Source organism: Diaporthe citri (genome assembly GCF_014595645.1).
Source record: "Diaporthe citri strain NFHF-8-4 chromosome Unknown scaffold_5, whole genome shotgun sequence".
Lineage (NCBI taxonomy): Eukaryota > Fungi > Ascomycota > Sordariomycetes > Diaporthales > Diaporthaceae > Diaporthe > Diaporthe citri.
In genome coordinates, this window is record NW_025064850.1 from 1,596,741 (window position 1) to 1,617,372 (window position 20,632).

The 20,632-nt window shown below is 56.4% G+C and overlaps 8 protein-coding genes across 8 annotated transcripts; 2 read left to right on the forward strand and 6 right to left on the reverse strand.

The window, feature by feature from the left end:
- Positions 1-20: 20 nt before the first annotated feature.
- Positions 21-1,552, reverse strand: INS49_011123 (uncharacterized protein; the record flags this gene model as incomplete). Its single annotated transcript, XM_043171842.1, has 2 exons — positions 21-247; positions 325-1,552. The coding sequence occupies 2 exons, from the start codon at positions 1,550-1,552 to the stop codon at positions 21-23; spliced, it is 1,455 nt and encodes a 484-aa protein (XP_043023587.1).
- A 2,214-nt stretch (positions 1,553-3,766) lies between these two features.
- On the reverse strand, positions 3,767-4,783 carry INS49_011124 (uncharacterized protein; the record flags this gene model as incomplete). The annotated part of the gene is made up of 1 exon (XM_043171843.1): positions 3,767-4,783. The coding sequence occupies one exon, from the start codon at positions 4,781-4,783 to the stop codon at positions 3,767-3,769; it is 1,017 nt and encodes a 338-aa protein (XP_043023588.1).
- Positions 4,784-5,551: 768 nt separating this feature from the next.
- On the reverse strand, positions 5,552-6,233 carry INS49_011125 (uncharacterized protein; the record flags this gene model as incomplete). The annotated part of the gene is made up of 5 exons (XM_043171844.1): positions 5,552-5,576; positions 5,755-5,809; positions 5,968-5,992; positions 6,050-6,090; positions 6,167-6,233. The coding sequence occupies 5 exons, from the start codon at positions 6,231-6,233 to the stop codon at positions 5,552-5,554; spliced, it is 213 nt and encodes a 70-aa protein (XP_043023589.1).
- A 411-nt stretch (positions 6,234-6,644) lies between these two features.
- On the forward strand, positions 6,645-8,611 carry INS49_011126 (uncharacterized protein; the record flags this gene model as incomplete). Its single annotated transcript, XM_043171845.1, has 6 exons — positions 6,645-6,678; positions 6,737-6,820; positions 6,877-7,816; positions 7,899-7,986; positions 8,041-8,136; positions 8,192-8,611. 6 exons carry the CDS (start codon positions 6,645-6,647, stop codon positions 8,609-8,611), a joined length of 1,662 nt encoding a protein of 553 aa, XP_043023590.1.
- Positions 8,612-9,138: 527 nt separating this feature from the next.
- INS49_011127 (uncharacterized protein) lies at positions 9,139-11,093 on the forward strand (the record flags this gene model as incomplete). The annotated part of the gene is made up of 3 exons (XM_043171846.1): positions 9,139-9,339; positions 9,519-10,633; positions 10,688-11,093. 3 exons carry the CDS (start codon positions 9,139-9,141, stop codon positions 11,091-11,093), a joined length of 1,722 nt encoding a protein of 573 aa, XP_043023591.1.
- A 233-nt stretch (positions 11,094-11,326) lies between these two features.
- Positions 11,327-12,444, reverse strand: INS49_011128 (uncharacterized protein; the record flags this gene model as incomplete). The annotated part of the gene is made up of 2 exons (XM_043171847.1): positions 11,327-12,350; positions 12,425-12,444. The coding sequence occupies 2 exons, from the start codon at positions 12,442-12,444 to the stop codon at positions 11,327-11,329; spliced, it is 1,044 nt and encodes a 347-aa protein (XP_043023592.1).
- A 740-nt stretch (positions 12,445-13,184) lies between these two features.
- Positions 13,185-14,113, reverse strand: INS49_011129 (uncharacterized protein; the record flags this gene model as incomplete). The annotated part of the gene is made up of 3 exons (XM_043171848.1): positions 13,185-13,579; positions 13,729-13,915; positions 14,030-14,113. The coding sequence occupies 3 exons, from the start codon at positions 14,111-14,113 to the stop codon at positions 13,185-13,187; spliced, it is 666 nt and encodes a 221-aa protein (XP_043023593.1).
- Positions 14,114-15,002: 889 nt separating this feature from the next.
- INS49_011130 (uncharacterized protein) lies at positions 15,003-17,691 on the reverse strand (the record flags this gene model as incomplete). Its single annotated transcript, XM_043171849.1, has 5 exons — positions 15,003-15,090; positions 15,160-16,067; positions 16,129-16,310; positions 16,363-17,464; positions 17,584-17,691. 5 exons carry the CDS (start codon positions 17,689-17,691, stop codon positions 15,003-15,005), a joined length of 2,388 nt encoding a protein of 795 aa, XP_043023594.1.
- Between the last annotated feature and the right edge of the window lie 2,941 nt (positions 17,692-20,632).

A 20,632-nucleotide genomic window follows, 5' to 3' on the forward strand; every position in this document is an offset into this window, starting at 1 on the left:
TGTAACCTTCCACTACTTCGCTATTGTGCCAGTATGACCATGACGCCAACAGCGAACAATGCTGATGTGCATGTTCCAAGCATCAACTGCTTGCTCGGCGATGATGCCGCAGATGTCGTGATACCGCCTGTCTCCGCCGCGGCATTTGCTCCTGACGACGAAGTTCCTGTGGTGCTGCTTGCCGTCGAGCCTGCGCTGCTGGTGCTTGTGCTTGTGCTCGGCTTTTTCACGACCTTGGTTGCAAAGCCTGGTGATGAATCAGTATTGAGTCCTGTGTGTTCGATCATAGCGAGCGGCTCGAAGAAGAAAAATCAAGAGACTTACCAACCCGCGTCTGGTCGATATCGAAGACGGTATACACATTCTTCAGGTACACGGCCCCAAGAAACCATGCACCGGTCACAACTTCGCGGCCGAAGATATTGCTCGTGCAGACACCGCTATCGGACGGGTCTGACAGCCAGTCCTTGACCGAGATGTTATGCTCAACGCCGGAGAACGTGACAGTGATAGACTTGTCACTATCGCACGGGGCAGTGAAAGTCACCCCGTCGGAGCTGTTGGCACCCGGAATGATCTTGTGGAGGGCCGCGACATCATCGGGCGGACCGAAAGCATAGGTTGTTCCAGTATCGATGTACGCGAGCCTTCCGGTAACATTGGCCTTGTTGCTGTCGTAGCCGATGCCAGCCATCGGAATTGCCCAGTCCCCATTGGCTGTGGCGTTGACGGGCGTGTAGGTGATGTCTCCCGTGAACTTGCTGGAGTCGATGCCACCAAAGGTGATCTGTCCTGTGTTCGGGCCGTCCTCAGCTCTGTCGAGAGCCACACTGAACACGTTGGACTTGAGTAGCTTGTCTTCCTTGACGCTTCCCATAAAGTTATCAGATGAACCGTTGTTCATGGACAAGCCCAATATCCCGTCAAAAGCAAAACTTTTGAAATCATCCGAGGTTGTGTTGGCCACGCCGAAGGCCATGGTGACTTTCACAGACGCAATCGTCATCGAGTCTTTTGTCAACGTCCCGTTAACAGCCCCAGTGCCATAGTTGAGGGAGAATTCATCGCCAACGGCTTTAGACGTGGTCGAGTCTGAGGGTCCCCAGGTCGTGTGCATCTTACAGGCATCTGAGTTGCAGTTTGATCCCATCACCCATGTTGTTCCGGCTCCTGTATCACAGAGCATGTACAAGGGCTTGTCGCTGGATCCCAGCTTTGCTTCGATAAAGTAGGAGAAATCCGTGCCATCTTGGTCAATCCCAGCACTGTTTGTTCCGGAGGGGGTTGCCGCTGTTGAAACAGAGTACTGGTTGTCTCTGCCGACCAGAACCTCCGGGCTGGGCGAAGTGCGGGATGCCTTTGAGCTGAATTTGCGAGTCAAGCGTCGGGCTTCGCGAGCTGCGTTGTCCGCCGACAGGCCGCCATCCCTAGCAGAACTCTTTTGTGAGATCTTGTATGTCGTTGGCTTATCACCCTCTCTGTATGACGGAATAAATGGATAGAATGCCAAAGCAGTGGTGGCCCATGTCGTCAAGATAACGGCACAACGCATGATGCCTCTTCAACCCGAACTGCTGATTTGGTGATAGTGGAGTTACAGCCCTCACAATTCCCCAAGCGAATTCGAGATTCAATGAACCGATCTGATTGTTTGCCGTTTGATCAACTCATCTCAGGTCCAAATTCGAGTTCAGACAAAAGTCAGTCCGGAGGTGGCGCTGGCGGGGATGTGCAAATTGGCGACAGTCGACGCGACAGAGCAGCGTCGATGACTGGCTGGATGACCGAGAACAGTGAAGGCCTCAGCAAGTCCTTGGTCGAGAGTACCAGACTCTGGCTCTTCTTTCGTCGACCGGATTAGATATTAGATATTACGTAGTAGAGGCTGGTGGTAGAAGCAGCTCCAGCATCCCCGAAAGACTTCCACTGGGTGCACACTTGAGACAGGTGAAGGAAACAAGATGTCCCGTCGCAAATGCTGAGGTGGATAGAGCTATCGTGACTGGAACGCAGTGGCTGATCTTTATGAAGTAGCAAAGCTCCGAGACAAAGGGCGCTACTGGACAATGCAAACGAGACGCAAACCACGAAAAATTGCAAGCAGAATCAGTAAAGATGCCGCGCCAAGTGAGGAACAAATACGACGTGCTGGGAGAGGGCAATCGACGGTGGCCTCGGGAGAAGTCGAGGGGTTCAAGGGAGTGAGGAGAGGAAAAACGGACAAGAGAAGCACTTGGCCGAGGAGAGATGGGCAAGACAAGACAAGAGGAGTTCGGGAGAGGAGGTGAACGCGCCTCAGGACAGAAGAGGAAAGTGATCTGGCATGGAGTACAGTAGACAGACCACTGCTGGATGCAACACAAGCTTGCACTTGTTGCTGTAGTACAGCACGGCACAGCTCGATGTGCCGGGTGGAGCGGACTCGGGCAGGGTTACTTCATGCTATCAACGATTGACTTCAACCCCAGATCCACCCACCCACCACCGTCCACATTCAGTCCAACGGGGCTTAGCACCGAGTCCAAGCTGGCCCAAATGGATCGACTAGCCAGGGGCAAGCTCTGGCTGGGCCTGAGCAATGGGGGCCACGCTCGATCTTCCCCTGGCAATCAGCGCCGACGTGCCTGCTTGCCCTCTTCCGTCCTGGCGCGTGCCCAGGCCGTTGATAGTGCGTGTGGTGTTCTTGGTCCCGGCCGCAGATCGAAACATTGGATGAGCGTTGGAGGCTCACGTATGGCTCACGGGCTGGCGGGCTGGCGGCTTGCTCTGCCTGGGTGCAACTTCGTCACTGCATGTTTAATTGGACCTTGGCACTAACCAGGACAGAGATGCACGGAGTGGGCTCTTGCAGATCCTCGAAAGATCACTTCAAGCAGCACCGGGGCTTTTTTTTTTTTTTTTTTTCCTCGTTCGTTTGTTTCGCGGCAGCAGCAGCAGCACATTCCAGGTTTTGCACGACAAAAAACAAACACGAGAACTCTAATCCGGGCCTTCGCGACCTTGTCATATTCCCTGCACAACCGCCCTCGGTGAATCATGCAGTCTCTTGTCCGATGGGCGACAGGCGGACAGCTTCGGGGCGCGGCTCGGGGGGACACCCCAATTTCGATAATTCTTAGACTAGAATCGATCATGGATGGGCCAAGCCCTCGTCCATCCACGCGCCCAGACTCGCCAGAGCCAAGTGTGCAGCCAAAAAGGGCACAGACGGGGTCAGGGGTCGGCATGTCATGTCAGATGTCAAGGCGATTTGAGAAGCTCCACAAGCAATAGCACAACTTGCTATCACGAGACTGCCCGTCTCGGCGGATTCAATGTTGTAAGCTTACCAACTCGCAACACCACATGTTCGTCAGATTCAAGTGCTTTGGCGTTAGTGTATGCTTCCCTGTGTAAATCGGTCTTGACAGGAATGCTATAGTCTGCTGGGCGAGTAGACTCTGCCCGTGACATGTACCCATTACACGAGATGAGCGCATCCCACCCCATCTAACCTAGTACCAACCGAGATGCGAGCCCATGAACCAACGAGTTGCCGCTCCGGCTGAGCCAGAACCAGAAAAGAGTTCTTTCCACAATCAGGGGTAAAATCAGAACTCGTATGCAAGCCAACATGCCATGACCACCACACTCAGCCGCATCTAGACTGTTCGCACCGTTGTCCTTTGTGCTGTGGTATTAGGCTGTCCGCAAGCGAGATGTCTCATAATCTCACACACACGTGGCGCATCAATGTCCTACCGCAAATACGCGCGCAAGGTCCAGATCAAGCGCGGTGCAGATTCGCCTCAAACCAGGTCTGGGCCATCACGAGCGCACGTGATGCCTCTTCAGAGTCCCCAGTCTTGTGTAGCAATGCCGTCCTGGTGTCCTGAAAGAGCGTGGCCTCCTTCTCTCCCATGGGCGCCGATGCTGCCAGCGTTCTCAGGAAGACCCACGTCGACTCGTTGGTCCACTGCAATGAGACCGCGAGCTTGGCGGCCTCTTCAAAGACAGCTGAGGCCTTGGCAGCGTCGAGCTTCGCGAGCAGGAAGTGCAGGTATGACCAGCCGGATACGTCGGTATGATTTCGGAAGCACCAACGTTTTGTTGGTTCTAACAGCTCCCTGAGGACGTGGTCCTCTTGTCCATCCTGGCCCTCCGGCCTATTGTTGGTCAGCCAGCGGGCATGGCACCAGGCGTAGTAGTTCCTAGGATGTCTCTGGCCAGCTACCATGACCACCTTCTCCAGGCTTTCAGCGACGTTGTGCTGGGAGCCATGGCGTGCTGCCGTCTCGACGAGCCAGCGGCGATGGCTCCATAGAGTCGGGGACTTGGTATGTCTGTGAAGACGGCTGGTGAGCAGACTGTCCACGAAGAACATGTCTCTCTCGATGGCTTCAAGCAGACGTTCTTCAGACGGGGCTCCGGCCGAGACTGCCAGCTTCTTGCGAGCGTTCGCGGCCGTCAGGTGCTCCGGATCCATCAGAAGCACCACGCTCGTGACGGCCAGGAGTCCGTCATACGACAGAATGCTTTCGGTGCTGATGTGGCGCTGAAGGATTTTCCGGGCAACGAAGAAGGCCTGCACAAGACCGTATTTGGAAACAGCTATGGCATTTCCATCCTGCAGGAGAAAGGTTCCTGGTTCAAGCGGATGGCTCTTCCCTAGGATCTCGAATTCCAGTAGTTCGCCGTGTTGGGCCTTGCGTTCGCTCAAAGCTTTGGAAATCGCCTCGTAGGCTGCCGTCGGATCGCTGTTGCTCAGAGCTTCAGCGACTGACTTGTTGACAGCCCTGGACATCTTCTTGCCTAGGACTTAAAAGCTCAGTTCACGCCTGTTGTGGCCTTCGGGTAGTCAGCAATGCGACGAAACGCTCATGGATATTTGTCTTCTTACATCCCAGACCACCTTGCAAACAGGGGCTGGTTTCCAGAAGATGATTTGCGGTTGCCTACTTAATGAAAATCTCTGCTGTCATAGCCGTTTGTCACTTAAGGAGTTATTTTCATCGATCGTGACATAATGCTGGCACAGATACTCGTTGTCAGTATCGGTGCGGTTGACTGGAGATGAATTCCATGTGAATCAGCTGCCCTCAAGCTCCGGTCCCCTCGCTCGGGCCCAGCAATTTGAAGTGACGCCCTTACGTAAGACACTGGCGGCTCAAGTTCAACACACTCCTAGGGGCGCTCAGAAGACACTCGCGGAATGAATAGGAAGATCAACCATGAGTCCTCGGAATTTGGGAGTTCACACTGAATGGCAACGGGTGTGTTCTGAGGCTGGGTTGCCAACGCCGCAAGCAGGGCAGACGGCTCCCGTTCGTGGGGCACGGATAATTCCATTACTTGTTATGCTGCCCTCTTACACAACAACGGTGATATGGTATATGAAGTTTTCTTGGTCAGGCTTTCGCCGTTCCATTACGCCCACTGATATCTGCCAGTGTCGCAAAGTGATGCCTCTGCTCCCTCGTATCATTCGCAGTACTGAAAACTGCCAGAGAACTGCCGCACCGGTATGCCTTCTCGTTCATCGCTCCTGGTAGCTCCCATTCGATTCCGATCTCTATGCGCCGCCAACAAGGATGTTGCTGCAAGTACGTCCTGTTAGTTACTTCCATTCATCATTGACATCGCAAAGAAGATTCCTTGGATGTGCCGGTCCCTGAGACTTGACTCTCCTGGGACTCGCGTGGCACGATCACCACGAGTGCCAGCTACCCCTGATGAAGCGAAGAAGGGAGGATGCAGTCTGAGGAGATCTCTTACTTGAGGGGAATGTGTATCAGCTTCACGATGTATCCGACGAAGCCCATGATCAAGACTGCATGCCAGGGAGTCAGCATCTGGAGCCGCACGTCGCGCGATCGAGTTTGGTGTGAGGATTCGAAGGGGGCAGTCTTTCGGTGTGGTTGCAGTGCTTGTGCGACACGGAGTAGTCGTCTCTAGGGACGACATCGAGCGGTTCACAGGATTACTCACAGCCGACGCCAACTGCTTGCGAGATCTGCACACTCTTGTGTTAGCATTTTGCCAGATGCTTCCAATATTGAGGAAAGCATACCTTGAGGAACTCCTTCTGATCAGGCTTCTGGCACCTTGTCACTAAGAAACAATTAATGTTAGCATCAACAGCCTGGACAGGTGGAGATCGTCTGGAGCGCGATAGGAGGCCACTTACTGAACTGTACTCCATCCTTGACGAATTCCCGGGGCACCTCGAGAGCTTCAGAGACTTGGTCGGCCATTGTAGATGATTGTGGAGTTGAGAAATCCGAAAGAGAGACTGGGCAGCTGCGGGTAGACGAGGCGGGTCGATTTGTGATTAAGGAGAGGTTGAGCGAAGAAGGGTGGTGAGAGAGCGAGTTGGTCAAGGTAATTGATTGCCTGCTAAACACGTCGCCTCATCCGGGTTGAATTGAAATCGCATTGCTGGCCTTCCGGCCGGCGCAACTCAATCGACAGGGTATCGGCTGCTCCAGGCGCCGCCAAGGGTCTGCCACTAGCGGGCTACAGCTGTGCACCGCCCGGCAGAATCCAGAAAAAGTTACCTGACTTAAGGTGAAGAGGAAAAAAAGATGGCCCAGCAGTTCTAGCTTTCTCTCTAATATACCATTTTCCACTGCAAATAAGGCATTGAACCTCGAATTTTGCCCAGCATGCCGGTGGAACTGCGACCTAGAAGGTCGAAGGGTACGCAAACGATCAAATGCAAACCTCATGTGATTGAACTACGCTGACCAGAGAAAAGCTACCGCGTCTGCAGAGTCGGCCGCGGTCGAGGAGACGCCCAAGCCCAAGGTTGCGAAGACCCCAAGGTCCACAAAGCGCAAGGGTAAGAACTAGATTTTCCTCCGAAACCACAGAGAAGCTGTGCTAATTGATTGTCAGCAACCGAGGATGGCTCTCCCACTGCCACCAAGAAGCAAAAGTCTGTGAAGACCCCGGCCAAGACCAAGGATGCCACGGACGCCCCGACTGAAGCTGCTGAGCTATCGACACCGGTTCCAAAGTCTGCCAAGAAGGCGAAGACTCCGGCGAAGAAGAAGGATGTGGAGGAAGGGCCCTCGGAGGTAGCTGAGAAGCCAACCCCGAAGCCCAAGAAGGACAAGACGCCTGCAAAACCTAAGGAGACTCCCCAGCCTGCCGTTGCGGACACCCCGAAGCCCGCCAGCAAGGCCACTCCAAAGTCCGCCGCCAAGGAGACCCCGAAGACTGCCAGCAAGGCGAAGCCAAAGTCTGCCCCAGAGACTGCCCCAAAGGAGACACCCAAGCCCGCCGGCAAGGCCACTCCGAAGTCTGCCCTTAAGTCTGGAGCAAAGTCTGCCGCGAAGGAGACCCCTAAGCCTGCCGGAAAGGCGACGTCAAAGTCTGTCTCCAAGGAGACACCGAAGTCCGCTACCAAGGAGGCCGACGAGACCCCCGCGCCCAAGCCCAATGCTAAGCAGGAGAAGACCCCAAAGAAGACGCCGGCCAAGGCAACCCCGGCCAAATCCGCGAAGAAGTCTGGGAAGAAGGCCGAGCCCGAGCAGATCGTTGAGGAACAGGAGAAGATCGTCCAAGAGGTTGAGAATGATGCCACAGCCGCCGACGAGGAGGAGCAAGCCTCCTCTGATGAGGAGGTTGATGAGCAGACCAAAGCTCTTGTTCTGGCTGTCGACAGTGGAGATGAGGACGAGCAAGCTTCTGGGGTGATCACCTTCGATCAAGGACAAGACGTGGGCACAATTCCTGACGTCTCTAAGGAGCTTTCCAAGAAGGAGAAGAAGGAAAAGAAGGCACTCAAGGCCGCCTCTTCAAAAACCAAAGACTGGAGTGATTTACATCGGTCGTCTGCCACATGGTTTCTACGAGCACGAGATGAAAAACTATTTCTCCCAGTTCGGCCCTATACGCAACCTGAGGGTCTCTAGGAACAAGAAGACCGGCAGGGCGAAGCATTTTGCGTTCGTGGAATTTGAAGAGGCCAGCACTGCTGAGATTGTGGCCAAGACCATGGATGTGAGTTGTGCCCCGTATTCTTTTGGCTGGCGTTAAGTGCTAACGTTTGCTCAGAATTATCTACTTTTCGGGCACATTCTCAAGTGCAGTGTCATTCCGAAGGCACAAGTCCACAAAGATCTCTTCAAGGGATCGAACAAGAGGTTCAAGGTAAGTCCACATCTCTCGGTGCTCAATCACCGGCTCAACTGACGTCCATACCTAGTCGATACCGTGGAACAAGATGCAGGGCAAAGAGATGGAGCGGCCGAAGCTTGAAAAGCAGTGGGAGAGGAGCATCAAGCGCGAAAACAAGAAGCGAGCTGCCAGAGCGAAGAAGCTTGAGGCCTTGGGTTACGAGTTTAACGCACCGGAAGTCAAGTCCGTCACCGAGGCCAAGGCCATCGCGGAACCGGAGGAGGCACCAAAGGCGATCGAGGCGCCACCACCGGCAGCTGAGGCCGAGTCGGAGGCTGCTCCTGCTGAAAACGCTGTTGAGGAGAGCACTGTCGAGGAGCCAAAGGCAGAGGTGGAGGCAACGCCGGCTAAGAAGGCCACCAGAGGCAGAGGAAGACCTGCAAAGACGCCCCAGAAGGCCGCCGCAGCAGCAGAGACGCCTAGGAAGACGAGGAGGACCAAGGCGTAGAACATCGACGTCTAGTCGCTTAACATTATCACTGCATGTCTAGAGGTGCAGATGCTACAAATTTCAATAGTCATATCTCGCGCCAGCGAACCTGAAGAGTCCACTAGAGACGTATCGTCTCGGACAGTCATCAGGATTATATAAGTGCGAATATCAATCTGCTTCGCAACATTCAGTGAATGCGACAGAACTCATGTGTGTAGACAACATCGAGCTCTGGGATGGCGAAGGTGGAAATGTGAGGAGGGAAAGAAAGAAAACCAGCAAAAATTCCTGCGCCGATACGAAGAGCTATGTACCCAGGGTCGGCGAGCCACCCACTTGCCTGACCCCCGCCCCTGGCCAATGAGCGCTGGCGCCCGTAGGAGCCACCTTTTCCGCCTAGGCTCCCGGTTCCGCTCCCTGGGGGCCAGGCCTGCCCAGGTGGATATCGAACCTGGCAACACGGCACCCGCAACTCGACCGACGCCTCGAAGCAATCGATCCAATGCCATTCGTTTTGAGACGCATGCGTCCCAATTGATATCATGTCTTCGGCGGCCCCACAAGATGCGATTACAGCAGCTCAGGGCCAAGCCGCCGGCTCGAAAAAGAAGAAGAACAAGAAGAACAAGCCCAAGAAGGCGCTCGACACCAACAACGCCAACGATGGCACAGGCTCGGCTGAGCCCAGTCCTCGCGACAGCAACAGAGACCTGTCAGCCGACGAGGAGCCAGACACCCCGGTGGTAAGTCGAGAAGCACGACCCAGAGGCCCCAGACCCACTCTCGCTCTGCGGACCCGAGCTCCTGGACACATAGCTCATAGGTCTGGACCGCGGCATCGTTAGCAAGGGTCGCTCTCCCACAAGGCTGCGGTGGCTCATTTGCATCGTCAACCCCTGTTCCTAACATGTATATATGACAGACAGAGAGCAGTGATACCAGAAGAGAGAACCAAAAGTTACCGTCGACCTCCGTGACGGCACCCGACACGCAAGGGAACGGACATGTTCGAGCGCCATCCGGGAACGGTCATCCTGTCTCCTCCGACCCCCGTCCAACGCAAGCGATCACCACGAACGACACAAGCGCAAAGCTAGAGGCTATGTCGGAAGAGCGAGAAGCGCTCCGCAAGGAGGTGGAACAGCTCCGAAAGCAGCTCGAGACGATACAGGAATCCCACACGTCGGAAGTGAGCAAGCTGAAGACGGACCTCGAAGAAAGCGAGTCTGCGAAGGACCAGGCCGAGGAGCAATACCAAACACTGCTCGGAAGGGTTGAGAAGATCAAGCAGACGCTGGGCGACCGCCTAAAGAGAGACAGGGCCGAGCTGGAAGAAGCGAATCAACGTATCGAGGAACTCGAGGCGCAAAATGAGGAGCTACAGAAGGGCGATTCCTCCCACGAGGAGGAAATAGCCAGGCTTACAGATGAGCTGCAAGAGTCAAATCGTGAGCTAGCGACTCTGAGGAGCCGGAACAACCTGGCGCAGCAGAACTGGCTAAAGGAGAAGGACGATATGGCGAGACAGGTGCAGCACTTCCGGAGTGAGCTGGAGTCTACGAGCAGCGCCATGGGCGAATGGGAAGTCATCGCCATGGAAGAGCGGCAGGTGAGGGAGAGTCTCACGGAAAAGGTCGCAGATCTCGAGGAGCAGCTGTCATCCGTCAGGGAGGCGTACGAGAGAGCCGCGGAAGAGAGGGATAGCTCCCTGCAGACCATCGATGGGTTACAAAGGGCTCTGCAAGAAATCCAAGAAGCAAGAAGGAAAGAGCTGAGAGATCTCGTTGAGTCTTCGGAAGAGCAGCTTCAGGAGATGAAGAAGCGGGTGGAGGAAGCCGACAGTCGTGTAGCAGAGGCCGAAGAGGCCAAGGAGAGGCTCACGAAAGAGCTGGAAAGGACAGCCCCGTTCGAGAAGGAGGTCAGGGAGAAGAACCTGCTCATCGGGAAGCTGAGGCACGAGGGTATCATACTCAACGACCACCTCACGAAGGCTCTGCGGTATCTGAAGAAAACGAAGCCAGACGAGCAGGTGGACAGGTAAGCGCATATATCACACTACTACCGTAAGGATTCCATGCTTACATTTCAAAGGCAAATCATCACAAATTACTTCCTGCAATTCCTCTCGCTGGACCGGTCAGACCCAAAGAGGTTCCAGATCCTACAAGTCATCGCGGGCTACCTCGCCTGGACGGACGAGCAGAAGGAACAAGCAGGCCTCGCCCGCCCCGGCGCCTCGAACAGCACCCTCCGGCTCCCAGTCTCGCCCTTCCACCGGACACCCAGCACACCATCCCTCAGCACCGAGTTCTTTTCCGAAAATGCGCCGACGTCGGGCAAGGAATCTCTGGCGGACCTCTGGGCCGGCTTCCTCGAGCGTAGCGTGGAGGAGGGCCGGCCAATCGACACTCTAGGCACCAACTCGAGGAAAGGGAGCGTGTCTAGTAGCACGGGGACAGGGACAACAGTAACCAAGCCAGATGGCGGGAAAGGATAGACGGTGAATCCAGGCCGCTTAGAGACTTCGAGAATCAAGATATTTTAATGGCATTCTGTTGGCGTTGGGGCACAGCAGAGGGAGGGAGTAGCATGTACGGGACGGACTTAGACAAGCACCCTTGGGGGAGAATATCACCAGGGCCGCTAGATGGAGTCCATGTGATGGCCACGTTGAAAGATCACTTGAAAGATGCGATCGTGCGGTGACTATCGTGGCGTTTCTGTCTAAACTCATGTCATGGCCTGCTGCAACACATCGCGAGCGTACGTCTCGGCAACCTGCCCGATATTATCCAGGTCGACCCGCCTGTTCTCCACAGCGTCGCGCATGCTGCCCACGACCTCCTCGCTCTCCATGGCCTCAGACATGATTATAGCCTCGTGGGCCCAGTACCTCGCCTCGGCGGCCCTCAGCTCACCGTCCCTAGCGGTGGTGTTCTTGATGACACCCGCGGCGTGCAGCTGGTTGCGCGTCTTGGCCAGGCCGGCGGTGACGCCGTCGACGCACTCCGAGACGGTCCGCGCCACGGGGAACATGCGCCGCGTGCCGCTCAACCACAGCGCGCCGGCGACGAGCACGTCCAGCGCCGCCAGCCCCAGGTGCCGCAGCGCGCGCGCCCGCCAGTGGAAAAAGGTCACCTCGCCCAGCACGCGGGCCTTCTCGTTGCCCGCCACGTGGTCCCAGGTCGCCAGGAGGTAGACGTCCAGGGCCGCGGCGCCGACCGCCGCGTAGGCTGCCAGCGATCGCCACTGCGAACCCTCCTTCCCCGTCAGCCAGGCCGACGTGCCGGCTCCGAGGAGCGCGGCATTGAGCAGGTGGACGGCGGCGATGGCCGGGGCGGCGTACAGGAGGTAGGTCGTGGGCTCGTTGGAGTTGCAGAAGGGGCAGTCGACGAGGGCGTCCGGGCCGTACTTGTAGTAAAGCAGCTTGGAGGCGCGCGACTCGAACTTGTCGTGCAGGACGTTATCCCTGGGCGTCAGGGCGCGCAGCGACGACAGCCGCGAGAGGATCAGGTTGTTGGAAGAGGTCGGGTTCGAGCGCGTCACGGCGAAGACGTTCTCGGGCGCCAGAATGGGCAGCGTGCTGGCCGCGAGGAGGGACGCCGCTGCGGCGAGGAGGATGACGGCGGCGAGCGTGCGGGTGGGCAGGGGCCGGATGGGCTGCTTTGGGTTGCGCTGGGCGGCGCGCGCGTTGAACCAGGTTATGGCCTTAGGGAGGAGCATGGGCCCGAAGAAGATGACGAGGGACTTGATCCTGGAGGGTGGATGTGTTAGTCTGTGTAGCTGGTGAAAGTATGAGTGGTGTTGTCTGGAGAGGTGGCTACTCACGTCCCCCATGATACCGCCATGGCTGCTGCCGTTGCTGCTGCTTTGCTGAACGAGAGTTGTGTTGCAAGGAAAGGAGGCATTTGGGATAGGTGTTCATGACAGCCGAATTGGAGTTGTATTTTAGTGGACAAGGCCCTTTGCTAACCAGCCGGGGTGCGACTGCCGATCTTGACAGCAAGGGGATGGATGAAGTGGCGCTAACCCAGGTAGCTCCGATAGTGGGGCGTCCTGAGGAGCTTACAAAATTCGAGAAGCGCAAAAGTTCATCCAGCAATCGTCCTCTGTCTTCCACAAACCAACCGTGTACTCTGCACGCAAGGATCGATATTTCACGGCCTCTGTGTTGTGAGATCTGATCTGGGTATTCTGCGAAAACTGGTTTTGTCCCTTTCGATCCCTTCTGAGTTCTCAAACTTTGATATTGAAGGCGAACAGGAATCACGGTAGGTTGACAGTTCAGCGTGCGGCTCACCAGCGAGCAGCACTACAACAGAACCAAACATTCCCCGGACATGGGCACTTTCGAAGCTTTAGCAATCTTTTTCCTCAGTGGTTGTCAGAGTCAAAGTGTTGCCCAGAACAAGCCCAAGTACTCTGCCAAGAGTCATCTCACTTCGTGTTGCTGAGTTTCAGCTCCGGCTATGAAGAACTCTGCGTCAAATTTGCTGAGAGACATACGCGATCTCCATATCTAGAACACCAAGCTTTTAGTTGTCCCTAGGTTGTGGCGCCGCAATATGCAAAATGGCCACGCTCATTATTATAACTCCTTCTTGCTGCTGTCCTCCTTTTCCTGTGACTTTTCCGAGCCCGCGGGGGCGGCAGAAGCCTTGACAGGTTCCTCCGCCTGCTTTCCCTTCCCGCCCTGCATCGCGGCCGCCACCAGACCGAGGACCGCCGTGATCGTGTCCGCCACCAGCGTGATCACGCCCGTGCAGGCGAGCTGCCACGACGCGACGCTGACGCTGCCCATGGGCGCCCGCGGGAACGAGATGATCCACTCGGCGTAGTAAGGGAACCAGCCGTGCGGCAGCCAGAACATGGGCGATTTCGAGTACCAGAACGGGAGGAAGTAGCGCAGGCCCGAGGTGCACAGCCACCGGGCCGTCGTGACTGTCTTGTCGAAGGCGGCCTTGGAGCCGTCGATTCCGGTCTCTGTACGATGGGGAAAATGTCCTGTCAGCTTCTCTATCGTCACCGAGTGATGCCCTTTACCACCGCTGTCCCGGTCCCAGGGGGAGATCCTGTATCTGTGTGTTTGTCGGGGACTCAGGGATGTTCGAGGGAGGGAGGGGACGACGCACTCATCTTCTCCAGCTCCTCCAGCATCTTGTCGTGCTGCCGCCGCAGCTTCGCCCACTTGGCGAACTCGTCCTGGCTGCTCGTAGCGTTCAGGTCACGCCGGACCTTCAGGTAGTTTTGTTGTAGCTCGCGCTGGTCGCGGATCTGCTTCGAGGTGCCCAAGGGGGTCGCGATGTAGAGCTTCCATAGCTTCGGGGGAGGGAGCAACAGGTCAGCCAGGTTACCTCACGCACTCATCGGTCTCACCACGTCGGCGTCGTGACCGGGAGCAGAGGTAGTGTGGGCAGAGCATCAGCTACTCACCAGGTTGTTGATGGTCGCTGCGCCGATGCTGTTCACCACGGCGACGGCAAGCTCGACCGCGAAGATGACGAGGAGGGACGCCATCGTCGACTGTGAGTTGCTGAGTGTTGAGTTGGAGAGCTATGAAAAGGCAGCCAATGTCTCCAGGACCATGCTGCCAAAGGTGCGAGCGTGGCCTTGAGGTTGTGGAGAGCCGGACTGATTGCTTAGTGCTGCAGCTATGGAGGAGTGGGATTGCTTTTCAACGTGTTGCATCATACCCGAATTGCAGCCTTGGTTTTTGGTGCAGCCCCCAACGGTCCTCTTTCTGTCTCAGCAGACCACACAGACTCGTGGAGATTGAGAGCAGAGAACCAACAGGCGCAGTCTTGAATAAATTCATACCTAAGTTGCCACAAACAGTATATTGATTTAACCAGTGAATTCTTCCTCATACACAACTTCCTATATGCTGCATGGAAAACTGTGACACTGTGCAAGATAAATTCCCGTTTGGGCAGGATAGGCCTCTCTTGGTGCCTTTTTATGCTACTGAGAGCCTGCGCATGTCTTGGGAATCCCAACGCCTTGGACCTACATGTACAGATACACATGAGAGACACAGCATTCTGTCTCACTCTCTCCTTCTCTCCATACCTGCCTCTCGCAACATCATATACAATGATCACACTGATCGTGCAGTCCAAAGCAAAGCCGATTAACTCCACCCATCAACATTTCCGTTCCTCATGGGGTATTGGGCAGCGCCGTCTAGATCCAATACAGTGTCCAATTTTCCCACCTTCCCGAATGCATGAGATCATGCATAGATAGAAAAAGGCCCAACCAAGCTTACAGTGCCCTTCCCCCTATATACCATTTTCCCTTGATTGCCCCGTCAGATGCATCATTAAGTCGTTGACCTGGTTCGGTACGTAGAGGTTGTAAGACCCTACGCCAGAATATCACACACAATTTTTTAATTTGATGGCTGTCAGTCGTCGTACTCGGCGCTCTGGTCGTCCACGAGGATGAGAACCGTCAACGCTGCAGCATAGGCCTCCCGGATGGCGCATGCCATGCTACACCGTGTTTGTTAGCAATCCGTTTTGATGCCTGTCATCTGCGAGCATGGAAGAGAATTCACTCACCAGGTCTTTCCGATCACCGCAACGACCGCACTCATGCCCCAGTGAGCACACCAGGCCCTCGCGAGGACCTCGTTGTCGGGCACACCGAAAGCCTCGATCACCAAGACCTTCTCGTCGTCGTCCTCTCTGTCATAGCCATTGCCATTGATGTGGCCGTTCGTCGCGGGGACGCCCTTCGACGAGCCCTCTCCGGCCGGCGACTCCGACTCGCTGCGCGAACCATGGTCAAAACCGTTACCGTCCAGCCTCGCCCTGCTCTTCGGCCCGTAGAGCCCCGCCCAGTCGCGGATCTCGATAATCTCGTCCACCTTGACCGTCTGGTGGGCGTAGTCGAAGAACAAGGGGTGCGGCCCGTCCGTGCACGGCCAGGCGTGGATGAAGCTCACGTCGTACGTCAGCCTCAGCGGCCACGAGACCCCGTCGATGGCGAACTGGATCGCGGCGTCAAACCACTTCGGCCCTGGCTCCCCTGCCCTGTCCGCGCAGGGCTTGAGCGTGAACATCTCGATGCGGACGGTATCGACGATGTCGTCGACTTCGGGGTGCACCAGCTCATACTCCTTTACGGGGAATACCTCGGTAGGAGGGCCCAGCGGGTCGGATCGTTCGGACATCGAGGTCACATCGTCGGACTTGAGGCGCTGCCGAGGCCGCCGAGATCGTATTCGCGCTATCTGTGACCGCTTGAGGTGGGGAGTTGGCCTTGCGGGGCCAACCCAGCCGGCGACTTCGAGGCACGTTGGCGCAAGGACCTTGCCGACGATCGACGTTGAGGTCCAGTATGTATAGCTGTTGCGGTACTGGAAACCGCAGTTGGGGTTGAGGTGGATGAGTAGAGCTAGGTCGTCTGTGGCTTCGTCCGGGTCGATATCGATCAAAGCATTCATCATGATGAAGGGGAAGGTGGGCTGTTCAGTGTTAGCGTTGGAATACAGGCAAAAATGCTAGGAAGGGATGTCAAGTTCTCACCCCGGGTAGCACCAAGCCGCTGAAGAAGGCCATGGCATGGGAGCTGACGGCATCGAGGTTTGCAGCCTGATCTCCTTGCCTCAACGCTGCGAGGGTCTCGGCAAGGTTGGGCCACTTCATCATCTGCGCGAAACGCTTGATCATCTTCACCTGCCGCCGCTTGAGTTTGAAGCGCAATTTGACTAGGGGCGAGTTAGTGTGTCAATCTTCTCGCCCAGACGGACTATTCCATACCTTGATCTCCCGTGTTCCCATATGCCTCTATCCTCACGTTGTCCCGCCATCTCCTTGAAAGGGCGAGATTCCATCGAATAGTAGGAGGGAGCTGCTCAAGGAGTTTCTCCTTGGCCCACTCTGTATGCTGCCTGGAATGTATCCTCAGATCCAGCTCCATGCTAAGAAGAAGCTGGTGGAAAAACTTGACGTATTGGTCATGGTTCGCGTGTCCTGTGTCGAAGATGAATCTGGTAATGATGTGATTTTTGGGGTTTGAGAAGTCGATCCAGTGGTCGGGCCGGGAGAGAACGAGGATGAGATCGGTGATTTGTTTGTCGAGTGTCTTGTGCGGGCTGAGCATTCGGTCGGGGTCCTTCAGAAGCTTCCTGTAGAGATTCTTGTACATGTACTCCAGGTCGTCGTCCTCAAGGCCACCCTCCAGATCTCTCAGCCTCCCGAATATGCGGACCAGGTCCACGTCGCGGGGCTGCACACCGGAATCGCGTATGTTGAGCGCCGGCGGGTACGCGCTCGCAGTGGACGCCCATTGATTCAACGTGACCGTGCCAGGCCGTTCGCCAAAATGGAAAGAGAAACTGGGCTGTTCTATGGTCTCCCAGGGATATGTGGCAGGTCCTGGCCCTTGCAGCCTCATGGTCATGAGCTGGGTCATGGAGTCGTGCTGGTTCACGCCGTCGGTAGCATCGCCTCTGTTGCCGGCTGTGGTGGCGTAGGTCGAGAAGAACTGATCTGCGAGATGCGGTATTGGCCTCTTGACGCCTCTGTGGGCAGGAACGCCCCGACATATGAGCTCCATGGCGTGGCCGAGATTGAGCTCCTCGTCGCTGGCGCACCCGGAGGGTGGCCATTCGGTCAGGGTATAGGGCGGGCTGTAGGGCCCATTCCCATTCGGCAATTGCCGTCCTTTGCCCTTTGGCGGAGGAGGGTCTGAGACGGGGCGCTTGAGCCGATTCCGTGACTGAGCATGGGGTTGAGAGCCGTTGGCGGGCTCGAAGTGCTTCGATGGGTTGGCCTTCTGGCGCAGGTTGTCACCCTCACTTGCCCTGCGCGGCCGCAGCTTCAGCCTCTCGCCCTGGACAACCCCATTGTCCTCAGTGTCCTGTTCGCATTTGGTGTCAGCAGGCGAGTCGCACGGCGGACGGGCACATGGCATGAGATGAGCGCTGTCGCATAAGTCGAGGCGGAGTGGGGGTGGAGTGAGGTAGCAGCCATGCTTACCGAGAAGGCACCGCCGCCGCCGCCGCCGTGGCCGTTGCGGGCTGCTGTTGACTTTGTGCGGAAAAGGGTCCTCCAGAAGCCTTTCTTCCTGTCCTTATCTCGACTCATGTCGACAGCTTGGATGTCGAGCCCCCGTATTCATGCGCCGTTGAAAAGTCATGAATGTGCCTGGTTGTGAGTGATGTATGGGAGCGACTAGACTCGGCTACTGAGCCGGGGTGGTTTCAATTCAGCAACACAGGCCTCTGAAAGGCAGGGCAGGCACAAGCACAAGCACAAGCACAAGCACAAGCACAAGCAGGCACGAGCACAGGCCCAAGCATGAGGTGTCAGCGAGGGCGCTCGGATTGCCGGGTGCACGTCATAAAGTTGGAATGTTCAGATGAGCTGGCGACCGCAGTGAGTGAGGCCGGGAGGCAGGGCAAGTCGGGCGAACCCTGGGGCCTGTGTCTCAAGTGTGATAGGGCAATTTTTGACAGTCATGCGTTTGGAGTCTTGGACCGGGAGGTTGGGACGAAGGGTAGGGGTTGCGAACGGGGAAGATCGATGCTGGGAGCGAGAGCGCAGCGAGGTTGAATTGCCTTTCGGATCGCAGATCAGATCATGCTGCCAGCCTGCGTGCTACGCACTCTTGTCCTCCTCGCTGAGCAGGCTACTATTTATTAGTGTGATTGCAGTCAACGGCTGCATCAGCCAGTCGCGACGGAACGGAATGGAATGGATGGCCTGCGAACGCCAGAACCGATGCAGGACCCCACCCCAAATCAGGCCGAGGGAGATGATTGCTCTATCGAGACGACGGCCAGCATGACTCTGCCCTGCCTGAAACCAGTGTCTGTCCTTGTGAGCCATTCGCTGAGGCAGTGAGGAGAACCTCTGCCAGCTGTGGTGTAGGACGTTCGAGCTGCATGCAGGTGAGCCCCAGTGGGTAGCAGCAGCTGCAGGAGGGCAATAGAAGCTGTCCTAGGCATGTACCCGGTACAGTAGTCTATAGAGGCAGTGAGATATGAACAAACGGCCTGCCCATCCTTACCAAGCCTCAAACCGTGACAACGACGTGGCCCAAGAGACGGTCACCGGTGCTCCGAACTGCCGTGCGTGGTACACTTGGTCGGCCGCCGGCCAAGTACCTGCACCAGCTATGGGCAAGCGTGCAAAGTGCGCTGTTGTGTGCCTGACAATCATCTCTCGTGCCAGCGCCGGTCAATGCTCTACCAAATCCGCACGCGCCAACGGAGCTCTCGGCGAGCACAGCCCTGTGGTAGCCTGCCTAGCCGACTAACAACAACCGCCATCCAGGCCGTCGTTCGTTCGTTCGTTCGTGCACGCGTGGCCATGTTCACTTGTCCAAGTTCCCACGCCACGCTACACCGCACTACACTATACAACTCCAGCCAGTCGACCAACCCCCACGCAGACTTGAGTGCAATTCTGGCCGTCTGGTCACTGGGTCTCCTGCCATTTCTCGCTGTCGAAGTTTGAATTGCTGACTGCGGCTGCGGATTGGCCTCAAAAACCAGTAGAGTTCTGTAGCGCTGATCCTAGCCCTGCCAACGCAGACCCCGATCTCAGCCCCGGATGTGTTTTGGCCATGTGCCGTCCTTGACAGCGGGAAGGGCACGGTCATGAGATGGCTTCGGGGTGGCTTGAGGCGCCGGGGGATCTGTTCAAGACCAGACCGACCACTCGTGGAGGTCCATGCGCTGCAAAGTTGAATCGAAATCGGGCGGGTATGGCTCGACGCCGGCTCCAGCCCCCCAGCCCTCCAACCGCCTCGCTGTCCGGTCCAACCTCTGCGTTTTCCCACTTCGCAAGCATCTCCCGGCAAGCAACCTCAAGACCGTGCAAGAAGCCGGTTTCACACCTCCGACTCACCACCGCCCACTGCTATCTGCCCACTCCACGCGGGCCGCCTGTAGGGAGGGAAAACTGCGGCAGCGGCGGGACAATGTCGGATGGGCGAGTCGTTCACCGGCAGGATGAGGAGCCACAGATACAGCCCAAGGTCCCGCTGCAATATATCTGTTGCGGCCTGACGAACATCATGTGTGTCGGTCAGTGTTTGGACAGTCAGACTGGCAGGCAACGGACGTGCACGAGTTGTGTGCATGCGAGGGAGGTCGTTGTCTCGGTTCACAGCACAGAGCAGGATGCACCGATCAACGGGTCCTTCGAGAGGCGTGCTTCGAGCAAAGGCTCGAGCATGACTTTGCTCAGTCGTCGAGGACTGAGCCAAGTTCAAAGTTCGCCCGGGCTGATCTCTAGCAAAGACACCACATCCATGGTCTGAGATTCGTGGTGAGTCGTCTTCGAGAACGTGGTGTAGGAGGACACACCAGCCTGGCTGGACTGTCGCTTAAACAGCGTGGCCGCCACCGAGGCTACGGGCAATCGAGACTGCGTCTGGAATGGCTGCTTCCCCTAAGGCAACTGACCAATGCGACTCAAGTAGTAGTGTATACTGCTCAATCCTATAGGATTCTAAGGTTCGCTTCTTGTAAGATGACCTCTCATGGAATTACCCCTTCTGGAATTACTCCTGCACCCGTCAGGATAATCTTTGAGAATCCGGACGAGGTCTTTTTGCTCCCTTCCACATGCCATTGATCACCGACGCAGAAGTTTGGGGTGCCGTGCGACCCATGAGGGAACTCTACCGGTTGGTTGACAACATGACGGAAAACTCTCCAGATATTCAACTAGGTAGATGTGTAGTCGATTTATGCTAGGTGTTCTCGATTCTGGTAGCGTATTGTGCTGTTTAGCAGCAACGGAGAGGTTGCATCGGCCTCGGGTACCGGCCGGAGGCTGCACCGATCAACGACTGCCAAATGGAGCTGCCTGCCGCTAAACGGCCCAAGCTCAAAAATTCCCATGCCTTACGAAACCGACCTACATCGCGGATTAGACCCCGTCGACGGCCAGCCAATTCGACCACGCTCACAGTGCTTGATCCCGACAACACCTGCCCCTCCTGTCCCGGACTCTGTCGAGCAGACAGCCCTGTCCTAGTCCGGTCAATTCGGGGGAGCAGCGTCGCAGAAGCAGC